General features: G+C 34.4%; 2 protein-coding genes and 1 non-coding gene across 3 annotated transcripts; 2 read left to right on the forward strand and 1 right to left on the reverse strand.

Moving 5' to 3' along the window:
- Positions 1 to 467: 467 nt before the first annotated feature.
- On the forward strand, positions 468 to 13,981 carry FASS (tonneau 2 (TON2)). The gene is made up of 13 exons (XM_011093594.3): positions 468 to 537; positions 4,828 to 5,133; positions 5,222 to 5,313; positions 5,395 to 5,457; positions 5,795 to 5,893; positions 6,725 to 6,883; positions 7,689 to 7,760; positions 7,885 to 8,017; positions 8,104 to 8,168; positions 8,461 to 8,536; positions 11,271 to 11,372; positions 12,998 to 13,190; positions 13,524 to 13,981. The coding sequence occupies exons 2-13, from the start codon at positions 5,001 to 5,003 to the stop codon at positions 13,762 to 13,764; spliced, it is 1,428 nt and encodes a 475-aa protein (XP_011091896.1). The 5' UTR covers positions 468 to 537; positions 4,828 to 5,000; the 3' UTR covers positions 13,765 to 13,981.
- Positions 13,299 to 13,415, forward strand: LOC148786668 (small nucleolar RNA snoR104). Its single transcript, XR_016062275.1, has one exon. It is a non-coding gene; the product is annotated as a small nucleolar RNA snoR104 (small nucleolar RNA).
- Positions 13,982 to 19,758: 5,777 nt separating the features above from the next.
- LOC105172255 (uncharacterized) lies at positions 19,759 to 20,610 on the reverse strand. The gene has a single exon (XM_011093629.1). The coding sequence runs from the start codon at positions 20,608 to 20,610 to the stop codon at positions 19,759 to 19,761; it is 852 nt and encodes a 283-aa protein (XP_011091931.1).
- Between the last annotated feature and the right edge of the window lie 1,875 nt (positions 20,611 to 22,485).

The raw sequence follows: 22,485 nt of genomic DNA on the forward strand, positions 1-22,485 counted from the left end.
AGTTGAATTAATCAAATTCAATTTTTCTCGCTCTATCTCATAGTATCTGTGACGCCCCAAAAATTATAATATATAATTGGGGGATTAACTGATAAATTTTTATGAAATTTAGTTAATTAGTAAATAAATTATGGGGTCTTAATTGGAATATAATAACACTTGAATGAATTAAATTGGAGTTTATTATAATATTTCGGGACAATTTATATTAATTAAAAAAAATTAGGAAGGACGTAAATGGTATTTTGAAAAAAATTTAATTAAATAAATAAAATAATAATATTATTATATATAATATATATTACTAAATAATAAATATATATATATATGTAAATAATATATATACATACCTATATATGAAAGAAAAAGAAAAAAAGAAAAGAGAAAGAGAGGACAAAAGGGTTTGGGGGTGGGCCATCACCCACCGCCCCACCCCTACATATATGTATATATATATATAGATATGTGAGTTCAATCACTCACAATTTTACCAAATTAAGCAATTTTCATTTCCTGTTTCCATAGTTCGCGGCGGAGGTAAGGTTTTCAATTATAATTTTTATTAATTTATATGATTATATTATTTAATTAGTCCGTTTATTAAATGTTGTTTATACTAAGCGATGTACCATTTAATCGGAGTATTTTACGGGTTTGGCTATTTAGAATAGTGTCGAATTAAATATCAAATTGGATATAAAAATAATATCGTTGGTTAATTGGATTATTAAATTCGTTAGATTTGAATATTACTATAGCTAATTTATATAATTCCATCGGAATTGTTAACCAAATATGCAATTATATGTATTATTGTTCAATTAAAGAGTACAATAGCGAGAAATTGATAGAAAATTCATAGAAATATTCTGAAAATTATATTTAATAAATGGTATATTAATAAAGAGAAAAAAAGAAGATTTATATTCAATAGAAATGAAATATTAAAGTATTATTAGAAATTGTACAAATGATATTCAATCTTATATTTAAAAGAAATTAGGATATTCTCGATATATTAATTGTATGTGGTATAACTCATTATAGGATACGGGGGTGAGGTGAAAGGACTGACAATTAGCGATCGAGTAGAAAGAAACGTTGTGAGGTTGAAATAAGTAAATAATTAGTATTGTCTATATATGTATCTTTAATTGTGATTTTACTGTTATCTGAATTTGTGGTTCGTGCTGATATGGATTTATTTGAAAGTATATGAGTGATGGATGATTTGATTTGATTTGATTGATGGTATTGTGTACATGAAATAAGCAAATACGTTGAAATATTATGTTTTGTTGTTTGATGTGTTTTGGATATCCGAAAATGAGAATAGATACTGTTTTACGTTACTAGTTGCTTACAAGAATGGTGATATGTGAAAATGAGGGAGTGGTGGAAATTGAATATATATTGTGGCGTGAATACCCCTTGATGTGTTGAAAAGCCTATAAGGCGAAATGAAATGAAAAGAGCTTTGATGCGATATGAGAAAGAAATGAAATGAAAAGAGCTTTGATGCGATATGAAAAAGATGTGATGTGAAAAGAACTATGATGCGAAATAAAAGAGCTACGATGCGAATTGAAAAGAGCTATGACGCGAAATGAGATTGATGAGCCGGCTGTCAAGGGGATTCATTTAAATTTATATAACGGTGAGATTGAGTTGACGGGAAAAACACGATATCACTTTCTGGTAAGCAAACTAGGAAAAAGGAAGTTTAATTGATTATTTTATTGTGAGATAGCTATGTGGTGTACTACAATTGATTATGTCGGAATTAAATTGACTGTAATCCATGCATGTTGCCTACTTGTCCTGTTTGGGCTGTGTTTGATATACATATATAAATAGGGCTGATTATTTACTTACTGAGTGGCAGGCTCATCCCTTTGTTGACATTTTCTTTCAGGAGTAGACTTTGAGGTGTTTGACTGTTGAAGAATAGGTCTACGCACTATACTCAGGCAGGTCGGGCCAGTATGCTATTTTCTCCTCTTGTCAGCTAGAGTACAAATCTTATTTTATTTGTATAAAGAGAACATAGGCGTAGCGATCAACTATGGTGGATCACCTGTGGTGTTTGATTTGTATATATGTGATGTTGTGGGTTGACTATGTCGTTATGACGTTGGGATTACGTATGCAAATTAATTAGATGATTATGTGCAAATGTATATATATGAACACATGGATTACTATAAGTATGACGTTTAGGGTAGATATAGCTCTTGTAGCGAAGGGGGTGCTACAGTATCCATTCACCCGAAACTGATCTGCTTCCATTTCCACTTTTCTTCCGAGCCTTAGATTAGAATAGAACAAGACATTTTCATTCTAGCGCACTAGCCGCATCTACCCTTCCTTCGGTGCTTTAGGCGCAGGATCATGGACTAAGAGTATTGATGGAGACATTGACTCTGTCCAATTGCAGTAAGAATAGGTATTAGTCTACTGTATCATGGCAATCGACTCAGTCTTGTCTAGGAAAAGGAAAAAGGGTACTGAAAGTGTCCACATCTCCTCTTGATGTTCTTATTAGCTGCTTCAACTGCACCATTGATAGAAAGGGGTCGATTAAAGGCCATTCTATCTACGAATCTATCAGAGAGCCAGTCGGTACGTCGTTACGGATTCATAGCGAAGCCCTTTCTCGCTTTCTGCTTTGGGAAATCAGCTTTTCGCACATACCTTTTTTTTCATCACTAATACGTTCAATAAAAAAATCTTTTTTCCCCCACATCCAGGGATTGGTTCGAGTTCCTCGTGAATCTGTTCTAAGCTTTCTAGCCAAGTCCACTAGAAAATGATTCCTCAAAGTGATGCGCAGATGAAAGGTCATCCATACGAGCACAGCACACCAAACCGAGCTTGTTACTTAAAATATATATATAGGATAAAATGAATAAGAATTTTTTTTTTATCAAAATGTAGTTATGAAAAGGGCAACTTGCATAATACCCCCTGTGCTATTGGAAAATTGCTAAAAACTTACCTGTGTAAATTAACTAGACAAAAAAAGCCCATTATAATTATAAAACCCAACAATAAAAACCCTTTTCATTACAAAAGAAAAAAGAAAAGTCACTTACATGGGCTAGAAATGAGAGTGGGATAATATTTTTACTTACTTTCAGTTTTTGACCATTTTGAATGGATAAAATTACATCTTATACATTTATCCTCTCTGGGTGGCGACATCATTCGATCTGGGTGGCGATGAGTGTCGTCAGCCACCCAGATCTGGGCACGATGTCACAGTCGAGTGCCTGAATTTTAAGACTTGTATATATTTAAATTTCGTATGAATCGAGTGCTTGAATTTTAAGATATCACAATTATTGATTAAATTTTTTAATCTCATTATTTATATAATAAAATAATAATTAGAATTGTTCAACCATCATCATCATCATCATTATTATTATTATTATGATTTTTAGATTAATTCATAGGAATTACTAAATTTTGACATAATTTTATAAATAATAAAAAATAATAAGTGAATTACTTGTCAATTTAAAAAAAATATAACGTAATACAAATATATATTAAAATATAACATAAAGTTTATATATGTCATATTAAATAATAATTTTAATTACAAAAAATATTATAATTTACTAAGTTGTTGATTAAATTTATTTTTTTATAAAGATTAAATGTATAAATAAAAGTACCATAATTTATTATCATCCAAAGTAAAATGCATGATATTGATTAATAATTATAATATATGGTCAATTTTGATTATAAAATTGATCAAATATTAAATATAAAATTAAATATATAAAAAATTTAAAAATAAAAATGTATATATATATATAAAAGGCCAGCTCGCGAGCCAGGTGAACACACACAACTGAGCTCGAGCTCGAGTCGAACTCAAATTCGAGCCGACTCGACTTATCTGCTACCCCTATATATATATGTTTATAAGTATAGAATATGTTTTTAAAATATATAAAATTTGGACTATTCATTTTTATTTATTGAAAATAAGTGACTATTAAAAGTTGATTAAATACTATGATTTTAATGCAATCATTAAAATCCAAAGATTATTATAACAACAATAATTTATATTACATAAGATATAACGGAAATTTTTAAAATAATTAACTCCATTAAGTAAAACAAAAGACAAAAGGAGAGTGTGCAAAATTTCAAAAAGGATAGGATCTTTTTTGTCTATATTTTTAGCATAGGTTGTTTTAACTGAATTTTTCATAACACTAGGGAGTTTCATGCAATTTTCCATTATAAAAAAGAATAAATTATATTTTGCCATCCTAACTATGTCCATTTATGCACATTGACATCTAAACTTTTTTTTTGTGTAACTTGCCATCTCAACTTTGCAAAATATGCACTTGACCATTATATGATCTTTTTTTGTTGATTTTCTACCGGTAAAACATCACATGTTGTGCATATGTAAAAAATATCACATCACATAACCCTTAAATATCACATTTGCACCACATGTAATGTTTTTTTAACAAAAAACTTGATGAAAAATAATTATAAATGAAAAAATATAAAATTTGGTAAAGTTGAGATGATAAGTTGAAATAAAAAAAAATTAAATACAAAAATGTAAAAAAAATCATAATTCAAAAACCAAAATGTAACTAATCCTATAAAAAATAATAATGAATGTAAAAGTTAAATATAATTATTTAATGCTAAAATAAATTTAACGTATGCAATAAATTGAAAACACTTAATAGAGTACGCCTCAATTCTATACACATTTGAATCATGTATAATATCCAAATCAATAGACCAACCACACTCTTAGAAGCTGCATTCTTAGTGCAGGAGTACAGATCCCCCTCACAAGTCACCTCCTTGTTCCCAGTTCTCAGATTCCGCCAGACATTGTTGGATATTGTTATTTCTTGGATTAGCTTAGTACCCGTGGAATCTGTAACTAGACAAAGAAGAAGAAAGATACAGGTCGAGTTGAAGAAGGGTTTTGGAATTAATTGGAAATGTACAGCGGGTCTAGTGACGGCGAGGCATCGGCACAGAGGAAAATCCCGTCGGCCTCTTCCATGCTTTGGGTTCGTAATCTCCGCCGCTATATCGGATCTGGTGCTGGCCTCGGATCCGAGGCCCTAATGGGTATGTATGTACTGACAAGTGCTCAAACACTTAGTATCTTGATCCAATCCCCGTATTGAGAATTTGGAATTATAAATGCTTAATTCAGAACTGGAGACCAAAAGAATTTTGCTCGATATTTTTAAGGAGAAGCAACAAAAGAGCGCAGAAGCTGGCACCATTCCAAGCTTCTACAAGAAGGTATATTTTGATATTGGGTGCTTTCGTACCCTTATTAGTTCTTCTCTTGAACACTTGTACTACTTTTTCTTTCTAATTCAGAAACCTGAAGAAGGTTCCATCAGTCATAGGGTCCAGAGGCTGGCAAAATATCGGTTTCTCAAGGTATTTGGTTGTGATTTTTTGTTTAACTACTCCTAGATCTGGTTTTATTCCGCTAAACCTATTTCTTTATCTTTATATCGTTGACATTGAGCATCCGAATTCAGATTGCAGTAGTTTTTGGGTTTGGAGCTCTTATTTTTCTGCCTTTGTCTTTCCTTCCTTTTGTAAATTTTGGTTGAAATAAATTCACCGTACCTTTGGGGGTTGGCATGCAGTTGGGAGATTCTGTATTTCTTCCCGTTCACAATTCAGACGATAAGTTCATCTTATGTTCTATAATGGCTTTCTTGGATTGATTTTAGAGGCATGATTAGTACTAATAGTTTTCTCTAATCAGAAACAATCTGATCTTTTGCTGAATGCTGATGACCTTGATGCTATGTGGGTTTGCCTGAGGGAAAATTGTGTTATCGATGATGCGACTGGAGCTGAAAAGGTAGGTCATTGTTCATTTGACATTTCCAGTGACTTATAGAGGAATGCAACTATTAGCATTCTCACTTGATTTCTTCCACCCACCTTATTTTGGGGAAACTTCCCATAGTCTTTGTTGGTTTATCCTTCCATCCAGAAGTGTTCACAGCTTGCATCATGAAACATATGGATGTAGTCTTAAAGTATTTATTCTGGTGTAGAGTCCCCCCCAAAAATGGGGGACATCATACTGCAGAATTTTTACTGGGGAAACCTCCAGTTTCCTGAATTATATATATAATATATGAATCATTATCTTCTACTTCCTGACTGAGAGATGAACGTAGTATAAAAAACGTCATAATTTTACAATGTTAAAGACGTTTTTATTACCTAATACTGATGCATGCATTCCGGATTCTCATTCTGTATGAGTTTTATGAAAAGACAAAACATCAAATACTGAAGAACTTTAATGCCACAATCTCCAGTTATCTTGTGGTATCTATCCAACATGCATCGTTGCATGGTCTGTAAATCTTAGATGCACTTCAATGAAACTACTCCAGTTTGCAGTATGTCAAATTGTTTGTCACCGAATAGTTTAGCCGCATTCATATCCTCAATCTGAATGGCTTGTGTTAAATGAACTTTTCGATTTGGCAATTAATTAGTCTATAACTGGGTTGTACAATAGTGTTTTCCCCTCTTTGTTACATATCTTTGAATTTATCAGTAATTCCATTGTATTTGAATATATTAGTTTTTAAGGTCACTACATTGTAGAATCTAAGGCTTGCATAATTGGTCAAGTGAAGTTTTACTGAGTTTCATTTACTCTGTTATTATTTAGATGAATTATGAAGACTTCTGCCACATTGCATCCGTATGTACAGAACAGATCGGCCTTAAATGTCGGCGCTTTTTCAGCCCGTCAAATTTCATGAAGTTTGAGAAGGATGAATCAGGAAGAATTTCCATCTTACCTTTCTATCTCTATGTGATGCGTACGGTAAAGGCTGCTGCTCCTTTAACACCTACAGCTTTCAACACAATCCGTTCCCTCTTAAATTTTGATTTTCTAGGGTGGAATTGCAGTTTGTTTGTTTTGGTATGGAACCCTCGTTTGAGCTTCCTCTCTGTGCCTCTTATGAGGTATATTTGAATTAAAAATAAGGGCGTAGAGTTAACCATAAAAGTAAACTTTCCACAAGATAGTTAATTTAAATACAGCGGTATCATAAGAAACTCAAAAAAATTTTAAAATTGATACCCCTTGATTGCCTCATCGTTTTTGCGAGATAGTTAACTGTGATCCTTATCTTATTCAACAAACTATAGCAATTTATCTATCAGGTTTTGTTCCTCATATAAAGTTGATTAAATGTGGTTGGATTGATGCATTGGTTAAGGTATCCAGTCATTTAAGAATATGTGGAAGTAAGATGATCCAAGCATCTAGCTGTTCTGATAAAATAATGAATTAGTTAACAAGCATGGTTTATGATGGGATATCCGGGTCTGCAAGTAGAATTTCAGCAAATTCCTCTGGAGATGATTGACGGACTCAAGATCATATCCTACTAAAAACAGCTCACCTTACTAATATTGTCAGTCTTATCTTTACTATCCACAAGTGCTATCACCATTCACGTTATAGGTAGTACATGTTACTATGAAATACTTTCAGTAGAAAGTCTGTTTCATGGTGGATTGATCAGTAGATGCATTATGTAAATAAGAGAGGGTGGGATGTTCTAAAGTTGTATTGAATGCAAAAATTTACTGTAATCGAGTATTGCTTCATTATGCTTCAGGTTTCACTTACTCAAGCCAGAATCGATATGAGTGAGCTTGATGAGGATTCTGATGGCTTCCTCCAACCTCATGTATGTTACTGTAGTTCCGAGTCTTTGATAATGCAAATGGTTGTGGGGATATTGGGGGGTTAGCTTCTTGACTATGACTTTAAATGTGCTAATTTCTTTTTTCTTTTACTCTTCTTGGAAATAGGAAATGGAATCCTATATAAGAGGTCTCATTCCCAATTTGGCACAACTAAGAGACATGCCTGCAGCTTTTGTTCAGATGTATTGTCGCATAGCCGCACACAAATTCTTTTTCTTTTGTGATCCACATAAACGAGGTTGTCATTCAGTTCAATAATTATGTTGCATGGAGGTGTTGCCTTTTTGTTTACAATTGAGCCTAAAAACTAATTGTTAATAACAGGAAAGGCATGCATAAAGAAAGTCCTGCTTAGTAATTGTCTTCAGGAGTTGATGGAACTACACCAGGTATTTCTTATTGAATACGTCATAGATGAAATGTATTAGTTTAATCATTACCACTTTCATCAATGTATTCAAGTTTGATGGGAGCATGTTTTAATTCCGATTTGAGGCCTAAGTTCCTCAATACAAAGTTGTACCTATATCACTAGCCAATTTGTTGTGGAATTCATTTTCATGTATCAGGTAGCAGTCTTTCTACTCTTTGCCCTCATGCTGCGTCCTGCAGCTGAACTTCTTTGGTCAATGTGTTGCTTATTTTTACATTCCATTTTGTGTGTTCTTTCATGTACGCTAGGAAAGTGAGGAAGAAGCTACAGATACTGAACAAGCTGAAAACTGGTTTTCGCTGACATCTGCTCAACGCATATGTGGTCAGTTCGTCAAATTTAGTTAGGCTTTTGCCTTAATATTTCTGTGTGTGTTTCTGTGTCTGCTGTATTGCATAAGTCTAAATGCTGCAGATATTAGAGAGCATTTAAGTTGTTACTTATTCCTTGTTCTTTAACCATCTAGAGGAGTTCATTTTCACCACTAAAATTTCAACTCATTTTTTTAAGAGTCATCTTAAAGTTCTGAAACTATCAATGTTGTCCTTCCAATCACATTCCGGCATGTATTCTCAATATTATAGGCTTTTATAGTATTTTAACAAAGTCATTTTTATAGAAAAGCTGATATGCATCCATAATTTCCCTTTAGTGGCGTCATCCCTGAGGTTCTATATCATATGTTAGTCCCAAAATTATGTCTTTTTTCCTTTTCGACATCCCAATATAAGCATCAATTCCTAAATTAGAAATATTTTTCCTTAACTAACCTCTCAGTAAAGTATGTGGCACCAGTATTTCTCGATCATTACTCTTAAGGGCAGTAATGCAAATAAACAAACCTTTCGCTTTATCAACTCATCTAAACCCAATCTGAATCAAACGGGAGTTTGACTTCGGGGATGGAAAGAATATGCTAATTCCACCATTTTCTTTTGATTTGATTTTGATTCAATGTTTGCCATGTTGGTCTTGGCTTTTTCTTCTTATTGTCCCTTATATTATTATTTTGTATTTGTATGAAAATAATCTGTTATCCAATTTATATGAGTTTAAGTTTTGATTTTTGTCCCCTGTTTATTAATTTCAGTATATTACCATTTATATGCTTCTTAGTTATTTTCTAATTGTGTTTTAATGCCTACTTCTCGAACGATTTGTAATATATCGTTAATAACTACTCAATATCAGTTGAGCTCCTTAGTAGTATAGTTATTACTCCTTTTCCTTTTCTGATCAGAATGGTTAACTTGCAAAGTGCTTCATCTTACCTGTGCAAAAGACATGCAATTTCTTAATGACAATATAAATATTACAGATGTCGGTAATGTCAACTAGTAAATTATTGTAAGTGACAAGATGCTCTTTATTTAAATTCATGTTAAATTTTAAATTTTACTATTTAGATTTGGATAGCATGATTAGATTCAAATTTAATATGTAATGTATCAGTTGGAATAATATTTAATGATATTATGTACGATTCTGCATGTGCAGGGTACTTAGCCTCATAGTTTACATTTAATGTGATTTGCTGCATAGTTTATAGTTAATATACTATTTATTAAGTCCAGTTCCCCTAGAGTAACCACCATGTTTGGTGAAACTGCATATATCAAATTTTAGCATATATAATTACTTGATTTGGTTTATGTAATGCATTTAAAGTGCTGTGTAGAGGATAATATAGATCTCGAAAGAAAACTTAATCTAATAATAAATTTTTAATAATTTTTAGTTCTTTGTATTGTCTATTATTATATTTTAATAAATATCCTGTTAAATGGCTAATCTGATTTTCATTTTATAAGTTTTATAATTATTATAACAGAAACTTAAAAAATTGAATGACGATATTAACAAAATATTTATATTTATAGTTGTATAAAATTAATACTTAAAATAAACTTGGATAGTAATAAAATATTGTATTTTCTCTTCATGCTTTATTTTAATTAGGCCTAATCAATAATATAAAACAATCTAAATGTTAAAAATAAAGAGAAATATAAAATTATACCTTCATGGTTCGTTATCAAGGTAAGAGTAACATTTATTGGGAACTAGAGAATGAAGTACAATCGATGCGTGTGTATCATTTAAGTTTTTTGTTATATTTACTTAATTGAATGAAAAAAGATTAAGAGGAAATGAATAACAGCTAATAAAATGAACAAATTTTAAATGGATATGAATAAAATATAATTGATAAAACTAATTAATAAAAAAGGATAGGTATTTGTAAAAGGAATAAGAATTGTTGAAGGTTTCCTAGGCAATTCTATTTTCTCAACCATACTAGTTACTCTAGGGAACTCCCTCTTAATAAATTTTTTGAGAATATGAAAACCTTATTGAAAAATGCGTGACACAAGCCTTAAACTACAATCAAGAAGCATTAATTTATAAAAATTCAATAATATGTTTACTCTATTGTAATATATTTTTATGTTGTAAAGTATATGTTGGACATACTTTTTAAATTTTTGTTTGCTTTACTTCTCAATATCTAAAAATCAATCACTGTATGTTTTTAATTCATCAGTCTTAATCGTTGTGTATTGTGTATGTATATAATTCCCTTGACCCAAATTTAGATATGAATTGACATATGCTCATACCAAAAAAGATCATTTTATCAGTAAATCATAAGGGCTAACTTGCAACTGGATTATAGACAAAATTGGATATTTGGGGAATGCATTATCATTTAACACTAGGGCACTTCTGTAGTTCTACCTATAACTTGCTTCTTTTGTAAAAATTGTATGGGAATGGTGGAATTTGGTCAGCTCTACAATATCAATAAAATTTAAAAGTATAGATCAGCTTCTGAAAATGAAGTTAAAATTTAGGGATGATGAAGATTTTTTTCCTACTGATACTTCAAAACTCAAATTGAATCTTGCAATGTTTGAGATATCTAGTATTTTTAGTTTTATTTTGCCTGTGTTTGTGGAGGTGGGGAAATGATTCATGGCTATCTATTATTTGTTTTCCTGATTTGTATCAGTTTTTTGCTGCGTTAGCTTGTAACTGGTAGAACTGGTATATGCAGATATGTTCCTTGCTCTTGATAAGGATATGAATGGAACTCTGAGCAAACTGGAGCTTCGAGATTATGCAGATGGGACATTGACAGATATTTTTATTGAAAGAGGTATAACTGACCCTGTACCCCTCTCCCAGGATCGAGATTTGCTAAACAATTCACTCAGAATTTTAGCGTTGCTTGGAATTGCAACTGAGTTTGCCCTATATTCCATTTTGTGGATGCTCTTCTGTTTTTTGTATCGTTTGCAACATCAGTTATATTTTTGCTATTCTATAAGTGACCGTTTCATGTTCATTGAAGAATTTCTGTTGCACATCTTATCCAGGAACTGCTTATATCGCCGAAGTTCCTTTTAAAAATAAATTATTTTGGCATAGAAATGAAGTTTTGTGAACTAGAAAATGGGGGAACTCCCCAGGTATAAGAGGTTTATGGGCCTCTACTATCATTCTTGGGATTAATGACTATATAGTCCGCTGGTCACAGCTCAGGGATGGATCACATCTACCATAAAAAGTAGAAAATAAGAAGAAAAATGGTTTCTAATTCTCTCTGATGTATTCTCCAACCTACGTGAAGCACTCTTATTTCTCTCTAAACGAGGCCTGTTTCAAGCGTTGAGCCATAAATCTTAGTTTCTTCCAAATGGAAATGATACTTTCTCTGTTCCAAATATATTTGCTTCTTTTCTGTGTCATTCCAAGATAAGACTCTTAATCTCCGGAAAATATTATTTCTCATGAAAAATTACTCCTTTCCATTAAATAATAGTCATTGATTATCAACAACTACTTATAAGAGTAACGAAAATACACAATACTTTTGCTTTTAAACTTTTATCTCAGATCATAGTAGGGCCATCTTTCGGAATGCAGGGAGTATGTGAGAACTTCGAACAACTAAATGATCCTTCCAAAATATCTTGTTAAATGGAGTGGCAAGTAGAGCTTCCTAAATATTTTATTAATTTAGAAGCCATTGACTTTAAGATCGGTTTGGTAATGGTACTAAGTTAAAATTTCACTTCATGTATTATTACTTAGAACTGCTCCCAGATATTGTCTCATCCTATGCTTTGTAAATGTTTCTATTTTTGTTTTGCCTTCCTCTTTCCTCTATGTGTATGTGTCATGAGATTTGTCTTTCAAGTACTGCTCCAAAAATCACTGCTGCTTATTAGTTTGTTTGCTGTCTGCTTATAAGTATCAGGTTATTATAGTTAACTCATGTGAATTATTCATGACCAATGAAGATAGCTACACAGCCCCATAATCAATTTTGGGGTTTACTATACTGCTAGTCATTAATTCAAACTAATGCATGCCCTTGTTGAATAGAATTGTTGGTAAGATTTGTCCTAGTGCATGTATTTATTCCCACAGTTGGTATGTGTTCTTTGGATATATAGAGATGAGAGGGAAGGGGGATTCGACCTTGAAACCTGTCCTCCAGATCATGTCGGTCTCTCATCCATTGGGTACATCCCAAAATTTTTGTACCCCCTCTACCGGAGTTTAAGTATCCAATTTGACTCGACTCGGAATTTTAGACGAGAGTTGAAAATGAATGTGTTGTGGATGGTTATATTAATGTCCTCAAAAACAGTGGTTAAGAGTTCATGGTCTCTCGAGATTAACTGAATGTGAGGGTATTATTAATCTTAAAGATAATTCTTAAATTTAAAATTCTTAAAGAGATTAACTGCTACTTTTTCTTATGATTATATCCAGTGTTTGATGAGCATGTCCGACGGGGCAAAAGTGGAGGTGGTAATGCTCGGGAAATGGATTTTGAGAGTTTTCTTGACTTTGTTCTAGCTCTAGAGAACAAAGACACTCCAGAAGGATTAACATATTTGTTTCGTTGTCTTGATCTTCATGGAAGGGGGTTCCTCACAACTGCAGATATCCATACATTGTTCAGGTTTGGGTTAAAAATGCTTCCTTTGCCTGCTGTATGTAATAATGTGTTTGAAATTTTGTTTTTTACTTTTTATCATGTTAAGCAAAACTAAAGTATGGAAGTAAAGAAGGGTGACATCAAGAGTTTTTGATGTTTCCTGATGCAATCTTCCAACAAAAAGCTTCTGCAATTCCTGCTTGTGGTTCTTGAGCAAGATCCACATGTCTCAAGTTGCCAGATACATGCACATTGAGCTTGGGCCTTATCCAAGAATTTATTTTGTCAAATTTGAAATCCTGTAGAATTCTCCATTCAGATGACACTGACACTGGATAATTTCCCAATAATGAACAGGGACGTCCACCAGAAATGGATTGAGGGGGGGAACTATGAGCTGTGTATTGAGGACGTAAGGGATGAAATCTGGGATATGGTGAAACCAGCCGACCCGTTGACAATAACACTGGCTGATCTGCTTGCATGCAAACAGGGTGGGACTGTTGCAAGTATGCTTATAGATGTACGGGGTTTCTGGGCACATGACAACAGAGAAAACCTTCTCCAGGAAGAGGAAGAGCCAGAAGAGGAACAGTAGGTTTAAACTTGTTAGGAACGACATTTTGTAACTGCACATAAATTGGAAACAAACCATCTTAATTAGATCGACTTTTATCAAAGTGTGTTGTGATTGTGGATTTTGTTACTATCGTAAACAAGTGCGGCATAATATGTATAGTATCTGTACCTTAATACATGAAGGGCCCGTTTACTTGGGTTTAGTAGCAATGATATCTCACGCTATCCTTCTTTAATGTTATTTTTCTTTTTTTTTTTTCTTTTATCAAGTTTTTCAAAAAATTTCCCTTTTGTTTGAATTTGATTTCCAACTATAATTATTTTCACAAACACAATGTTCAGTGTCTAATTCTTTTTAATAATTTAATATAGTAAAAATAATAAGTCATGATTAACTAATTAACTATAATTTTGCAATAATTATAAATAAAAAATTATTTTGAATTTACTTTTGTAATTTTAATAAGTATTTATTATAAATTCAAATTATAGAATAACAAATAATAAATACATAAATTTCAAAAATAAAAATTTCTTTTGATGCTAAAAATTTATAATATTTCGTACAAGTTTGATATATATTTCATATTACTATACTATGTATATATGTTAATAATTCTGCTATTTAATATATAATTTATATTATTATATATTAATAAATATGATTTTTGATGAAGATGAATATGGTGGTGATGGGGAAAAAGATATAGATATATTATGTATATATAAAAAGTTTAAGAATTTTTAAATATTTTATATTTTGTGATGTGAACATACGACGTAGATGTTTTTGTTGATTACACATTTTAGTTCTTATAACAACTACAAAATAAACACGACACAAAATTATCACACTTGGCTCACATCTTAACTCGTTCGCTCGATCAACTTGGTTGGCAGTGAAAGAGGTAATTGCTATGGCTTTTGGGTTCACTTCTTTTAGTTTAAATCAGTTGTTGTGATGGAAGAGATTATTTAGGAGGGTCCCTCGCTCTTTCAAGGTCAACCTATCGTCCTCTAAAAATGAAAGCCGAAAATGGCTCTTAGGAAGCGCTCACCTAAGAAAGTGCAGATTTGGATTCAACTACGTCACCTGCCAGTAGAATTTTGGTCAATTGATGGTAAGTGTGGTGACCAGTGGGGTTGGGAGGCCGCTCTAGGGTTAATTATTTTTTTATCATTAAAAATAAATAAATTATATAGATATAATTTAAATAAATTATATAATATAAATATAACGGTCGCAGATGCTCGAATAATTTTTTTTTTCTAAAAGTTGATCAAATCGTCGATTCCATCCACGACATGAATACAATTCACAAATTGTGAATTGTGATAATTTTTTTTCGTTTAATTTTATTTTTTTATAAATTAATTATATTCAATTAATTTTTATTAATTTTAAAAATATAATGAATCATACAAATGTAATAGTGTATATTTTTCTATATAATTTTAAAAAAATACAATGAGCTATACTGATAAGTTTATGACAGCGTTGAAATCCTTTGATTGAAGCCCGATACCATATTCAGAATTTAAAAAAAAATACAAGTAATTCCTATGATATTATAAATTAATAAATTATTATCTTATAAAAAAAAATTAGCAATTCACTTTCATTTATTTTTAATATACAATAATTCATAAAGTAGGTTTTTTATAAGATAATAATTTATACATATATAATATCACATCAATTACTTGCATTTTTTTTTCTAATTTTAAATTTGGCCTCGGGCTTCAATCGAAGGGTTCCAATACTGTGTCAAACTTATCAGTATAGTTCATTGTATTTTTTTAAAATTGTATAGAAAAATATATACTACTATATTTGTATGGTTCATTGTATTTTTAAAATTAATTGAATATAATTAATTTATGAAAAATAAAATAAAACCAAAAAAATTAATACAATTCACAAATCGTGAATGAAACCCAGGACATGAATTATTCATGTCGTGGATTTCATCCACGACTTGATTAATTTTTTTTTAAAAAAAATATTTTTTTTATTCGAATCGTGGATCTAATTCGCGATTTGTTATATTTATATTATATAATTTATTTTGAATTATATTTATATAATTTATTTATTTTTTAATAATAAAAAAAATAATTAACCTTATTACTATCTATGTGCCAAAGTCCCAAAATAAGAAATGTGGGAATGTTGACTTTGACGGCCACCTTGATAAAGGTGAGGGGGTTGACCAAAAGTGTGATAGGGCTGAGAAGATGAACAGGGTTGACCAAGAGATGACTAGACAATTACTAATGAGACCAAAATGGCGCAAAGGGATGCCAAGAGAATTAAGGTCAGTCTTAGTTCGAATTTGGGAAAAAGCATGAATTGCAGAAAGAAAATACATGCTGAAAATCAAGAATGAAGGCCTGTGTTCATTCATGTGAAAACTAGAAGCAAGTTACAGAGTTGTTGAAGCTATATGTACAGAGAAGAAGAAGAGATTAACTGCTTCTAACTAACAAGTCCACGTGTGTGCCAAGTGGATGCTGATTAATAAGAGAGAAGTCCCTATCTGCTTATAAAACGTAAAATAAAGAAGCACGACTTTATAAATAAAGCAGAAGGCAGCTTTGTCTCCAGAGGTGAGGTGCTGTGAGATGCTGCTGCTGTTGAAAACAGAAGACGAAGGCTGAAGCTGCAGAAGTTGATATTGCTACAGCCCCCCTCAAGGTGGAGCCGAGGACGAGAGGCCCAGCTTGGACAGGAGGCGAGTGAAAATGGCCGTGGGCAGGGATTTGGTGAAGACATTAGCAACTTGGTCAGAACCGGGGATGTGCGATGGGGAAATAAACCCAAGTTTGTACTGATCACGGACTAAGTGGCAGTCGATGTCGAGGTGTTTAGTGCGCTCATGGAAAACGAGATTTGCGGTGATATGCAAGGCGGCTTTATTGTCACACCAAAAAGGAATAGGCGAGTTAACAGGAATACTCGAGTCACGCATCACAAAAGAAAACCAAAGTAACTCGCAAACAGTTGAAGCCATTGCCCTATATTCCGCCTCAGCTGAAGAGCGAGAAACGGTGGCCTGCTTTTCTGTTTTCCAGGAGATCAAAGAGGAGCCCAAGAAGACACAATAACCAGTGACACACCGGCGAGAATCAAGGTATGACGCCCAAGAAGCATCTGAGAAAGCACTAAGCTGAACAGAACTGGAGGAGGAGAAGAATAAGCCAGTGGATGAAGTACCTTTTAAGTAGCGAAGGACATGGAGAGCTGCGTCCCAATGAGAAGTGCGTGGAGCTTGGAGAAATTGGCTCAATTGTTGCACGATAAATGATATATTGGGGCGTGTAAAGCCCAAGTATAAAAGACGGCCGACGAGGTGCCGGTAGCGACCAGGATCAGGTAATAAAGCACCATCATCGAGCACCAACTTTAGGCCAAAAGGGAGAGGTGTAGGAGCAGGGGTTGCATTGAGTATGGAGCAGTCTGTCAAGATGTCCAAGAGATATTTATGCTGAGAGACATGAAGGCCATGAGATGAACGTGCAATTTCAAGGCCGAGGAAGTATTTCGCAGGCCCGAGATCCTTTATAGTGAATAAGCGATGTAAATGATCCTTGATAGATTGAAGAGCATGCTCAGATGAACCAGTCAAGATGATATCATCAACATATACTAACAGAACAGTAAACTCAGAAGCAGACCGCTTGATAAAAAGGCAATGCTCATGAGACGACTGGCGAAATCCAAAAGCAAGGAGCTGTGTAGTTAACTCCAGATTCCACTGGCGTGACGCTTGTTTAAGACCGTATAGGGAATTTTGTAGCTTGCAGACTTGACCAGGAATAACATCAAGAAGACCAGCAGGGGGCTCCATATAAACGTCTTCTTCTAAATGGCTATGGAGGAAAGCATTGTTGACGTCGAGCTGCAACAATGGCCATGACTTGGAAGTAGCCAAGGAAAGGAGCAAACAAACTGTCACGGATTTTGCTACAGGGAAAAAGGAATCAAGGTAATCTATGCCTTCGATTTGGTTGTACCCCTTAGCCACCAAGCGAGCTTTGTACCGATCAACGGTGCCGTCAGGTTTGAGCTTTACTTTGTATACCCAGCGTGAGCCAATGGTCCGTTTCCCAGGTGGAAGGGAGGTAAGAACCCAAGTCTGGTTATCTGCAAGAGCTCGTAATTCCTGGTTCATTGCATCCACCCAATGTTGGTCTTTACAAGCTTGAATGTAGCTTTGAGGTTCCTGCAAAGTGGACAAATGGGCAATATACTGTATGTGTGTAGCATTAAAGGAAGTAGGCACACAAGAAGAATCAGTTAACAAGCAATTACATTCATAATTGGATAACCAAGACGGCTTAGAAGTGACCCTTTGAGAACATCATAAGACTGGAATAGGGGAATGTGTTTCAGTAGCAGAGGATGGGGTGGAACCTCAGGTTGGACACTAGAATCTTGAAAATCAGATATAGGTAAAGGCAATGAGATATTTTCAGTGGTAGAGGGCAAGGATTGGAAAGGAAAAATAGATTCGTGAAAGATAACGTCTCTAGAAGCAAAAAGAGTGTTTGAATCAAGATCGTATACCTTATATGCTTTCTTTGACTGACAATATCCCAAGAATATACGCTTTGAAACACGCTTATCAAACTTAAGTTTGTGAGGCATGGTTTTTGTGGCATAGCATAGGCACCCGAAGACTTTGAGGGAAGTGAGAGCAGGAGGTTTCTTATATAAAAGCTCGAAGGGTAATTTCCAGTCAAGTATAGAGGATGGTAACCTATTGATGAGATAAGTTGCAGCAAGTATTGACTCCCCCCAAAAACGTTTAGGCAAGTGAGATTGAAAAAGTAAGGACCGGGCTACTTCTAAAACATGCCTATGTTTGCGCTCTACCACGCCGTTTTGTTGTGGTGTGTAAGAGCATGTAGTTTGGTGAAGAATTCCTAATGAGGTAAACAAGGATTGGCATTTGGCATTGGTGAACTCAGTGCCATTATCTGAGCGTACAGTTTTGATATCAAGCTGGAATTGAGTTCGGATCATTATGAAGTAGTGTTCTAGGATTTGAGGAACCTAGGATTTGTATTTCAATAGAAAAGTCCATGTAGCACGGCTAAAATCATCTATCACTGTTAGAAAATAGTTACAACCCGATAATGAGCTAATGTGGTACGGTCCCCACAAGTCAACGTGAATGAGATCAAATAAATTTGTGGATTGTGAGATGCTAGAAGGGAATGAGAGTCTATGTTGTTTGGCAAGAGGGCAAATGTCATAGTGTGAATTATGTGTACCAATTTCTTTCTTTATTTCTGTAATGTGTTGAAGTACAATAGGGGATGGATGCCCCAGTCGTTTGTGCCACAAAGAGTCATCACAAGTATGTGATGCAAAGCAAGAAGAGTCATTGTTTACATAAGAGGAAATGACAGCAGGTTCAAAGGAAAGATTGTTCAACAGATACAGATTTCCTACTCTTTTTCCCACAGCCATAATCCCTCTAGTCTTCAGGTCCTGAAACACGCAATGAGACGCATGTAAAGAAACTTTAGTAGATAAGGAAGTACATAGCTTAGATACAGATAGGATATTGAATTTGAATGAAGGGACAATTAAGACATCTGTGAGTATGAAGTTCTTATGCAAACAAACATGTCCAGCATGTGTAACAGTTTGGGTTGAACCATCAGGTAAATGTATCAATGCAGGACGAGATAAGGATGTGCTATTATCAAGTGAACAACTACTAACACACATATGGTTAGTTGCCCCTGTGTCCATAATCCAAGAAGACACAATGCTAGATCCAGAACTTGTAAAAACCTCATTCATACCTGCAAAATCGTCGGTATGTGCCATATTACTTTGTACAGTAGGCTGCATGGTGCTTTTCATAATGTGAATCAACTCATGTAACTATTCTTCCTTCGAATAAGAGGTTGTCAAGTTCTCTGTTCGAGCAGCTGCCGCTACATTATATCCATTTGTCCTCTCTGGTTCCTTTTTTCTTTTGTCTACAAGTTCTTTCTACCAATCCGGTGTTCCGTGGAGTTTAAAGCATGAGTCTCTGTTGTGTCCATTTCTCTGACAATGTGTACAATATTGGATTCGTCTATCTGCCACGTTCCGCCTTCTATCAGATTTTCCATCACCCCTGACATGGAGTATTGTGTGTTCAGTGGTATCCGCTATTTTCATTTGAATTTGTTTCTGCTTCTCTACACTTTGAACCATGGAATACGCTCGATTAATCGAAAGAACTGGATCCATAACTAGAAGTTGATGTCGCACATTAACGAATGCATCGTTAAGGCCCATGAAAAATTGCATTAGTTGTGTAAAGGCTGCAGAGTCTGGAACAGCCTTCCAGGTGCCGCATTTGCAGCCATTGCAGGTGTACTGTGGCGTTGGTTTTAGTTCTGCCATCTCATCCCATAATCTTTTCATGTTTGTGAAGTACGTCGAAAGCGAGGAGTTCCCTTGTAGCATAGAACTGATTTCTCTCTGAAGTTGATACATTTGCGGTCCGTTGCATTCACTATAGCATTGTTCAAGATCTTGCCATAGATTTCTCGAAGATTTTGTGTACATAAATGCTTCTACTATGTCCTTGGATATCGAATTTAAAATCCAGGTGGTAACCATATTATCCACCCTAATCCATTGTTCAAAATGAGGATCATTTGCATTAGGTTTTACAGATGTTCCGTCGATGAAACCGAGTTTCATCTTTGCACGCAATGCACGTTTGACTCCGAAGCTCCAATTGAGGTAATTGTTTCCATTGAGAGGCGCACTCACTAGCACCATTCCTGGGTGATCAGACCCATGGAGTTGTAGCCGTTCAGGTAGTGTCGATGTAGTAGACATCTCTGCCATTTTCGCCTAAATTTGCAGAGAAAAGTATTACGTATCTGTATTGAACTTAGATATCCAGTGACCTTCAACAAAAGGCTCTGATACCATGTGAAAAAGCATGAATTGCAGAAAGAAAATACATGCTGAAAATCAAGAATGAAGGCCTGTGTTCATTCATCTGAAAACTAGAAGCAAGTTATAGAGTTGTTGAAGCTATATGTATAGAGAAGAAGAAGAGATTAATTGCTTCTAACTAACAAGTCCACGTGTGTGCCAAGTGGATGCTGATTAACAAGAAAGAAGTCCCTGTCTGCTTATAAAACGTAAAATAAAGAAGCACGACTTTATAAATAAAGCAGAAGGCAGCTTTATCTCCAGAGGTGAGGTGCTGTGAGATGCTGCTGCTATTGAAAACAGAAGACGAGGGCTGAAGTTGCAGAAGTTGATATTGCTACAGAATTACTTGGTTCATGTATTATGCTGGGCCTGGAAATAGGATATGGGTGTGATGGGATGAATTGGAGGAGGAACTGGAGATAAAGGGTGTCCTTGGGCAGTTTATACATTGCACAGTATCAAACAGAAGGTTGCACACCAACTGTTTGATAACAGTATTGTATGGGGCTAATAATCTGTTCTCTCGAAGGGAGTTGTGGAGTGGCTTATTTTAACACTATGGTGGATCTTAGCGAGATTTGTGGAGCAACATCAGATCAGACCCAGGCAATGAATGAGTTCAATCAGTGTTTTCTGGAATCAGGATTAGTTACATTGCGAGAGGAGGGGCGTGGTTTTCATGGCATAACTGTAGTGATAAAGATGTAGTTTATGGAAGAGACTAGATAGAATGGTAATGAAGCCTGGATGGACATGTGGCCTGAGAGTTCATATAATTATAGCACTCCACAAACATCAGACAACTCTCCATTGATTCTTCGATGGCCGGGGACTAGGTTCTAGGGGGAACTCTTTTTTGATTCAATAATCTTCTAGCCAAGGATCCTGCTTTCTTACAGATTGTCGAGGGGTGTGGTAGCATTCTCGGCACAACATAGTATTCCTTGGAACATAAGCTTAAGTTACTTAAGCCTATATTCAGAAAGCAGACAAAGCTTAAAGGAGATCTCACTATGAATGTTAAATTTGCAGCAGAGTATCTAGCTCAGGCACAACAGCTGCTCCAAATCTATAGGCGTGATGGGCTTTTAGTTCAGCTTGTAAAGTGTTGTAGGATGGTATATATATGTGAAAGTTGTCAATCAGGAAGATTCTATGATCAAGCATAGGGCCAAAATGAGGTGGCTGAAAGAGGAAGATGTTTGTTCTAAATTATTTTTCTAGAAGGTTAAAGCTCGACGAACAGTGCATAAAGCATTCCAAATCAACACGGAAAAATGGGGAGACTGTGTCAAATCAGAATCAAGTGACACAGGAATTTGTGCGCTTCTATCAGAGATTGCTAGGAGGAATAAGGAGAGAGAGGTTAGTGAGCCTAGAGTTGTGCCTTTGGTTAGATACACCGTCAACTTACATGATGTGGATTCTTTGGTTGCCCTTGTTTGTGAGGAGGAGATCAAAGCTTCAGTTTTCAATGTTGCTATTGACAAAGCGCCTGGTTCGGGTGGTTTTCAGCTAGCTTCTTTAAAGCAACATGGCTGCTTCTAGGTGATGAGCTAGTTCAGGCTGTGAAGGAGTTTTTTTGCAAAAGGTAGATTGCTTAAACAAGTTAACACTACATTCTTTGTGCTTATTCCAAAGGTGCAGATGCCTACTACAGTGGCAGAGTATAGGCCAATCGCGTGCTGTAATATGATTTACAAAGTGATTGCCAAAACCCTTGTCCATAGAATGAAGGCAACCCTTGATGGCCTTATTAGCTCATCTTAAAATGTGTTT

Source organism: Sesamum indicum, linkage group LG10 (assembly GCF_026168435.1).
Source record: "Sesamum indicum cultivar Baizhima isolate 11 linkage group LG10, ASM2616843v1, whole genome shotgun sequence".
Taxonomy (NCBI): Eukaryota; Viridiplantae; Streptophyta; class Magnoliopsida; order Lamiales; family Pedaliaceae; genus Sesamum; species Sesamum indicum.

Bases quoted from the DNA above. Each gene is read 5' to 3' on its own strand.
- FASS (XM_011093594.3), top strand. From the start codon at position 5,001: ATGTACAGCGGGTCTAGTGACGGCGAGGCATCGGCACAGAGGAAAATC. The intron at 5,894-6,724 runs GTAGGTCATTGT...GTTATTATTTAG, and splicing joins ATGCGACTGGAGCTGAAAAG to ATGAATTATGAAGACTTCTG. The intron at 8,169-8,460 runs GTATTTCTTATT...CATGTACGCTAG, and splicing joins AGTTGATGGAACTACACCAG to GAAAGTGAGGAAGAAGCTAC.
- LOC105172255 (XM_011093629.1), bottom strand. From the start codon at position 20,610: ATGGCAGAGATGTCTACTACATCGACACTACCTGAACGGCTACAACTC.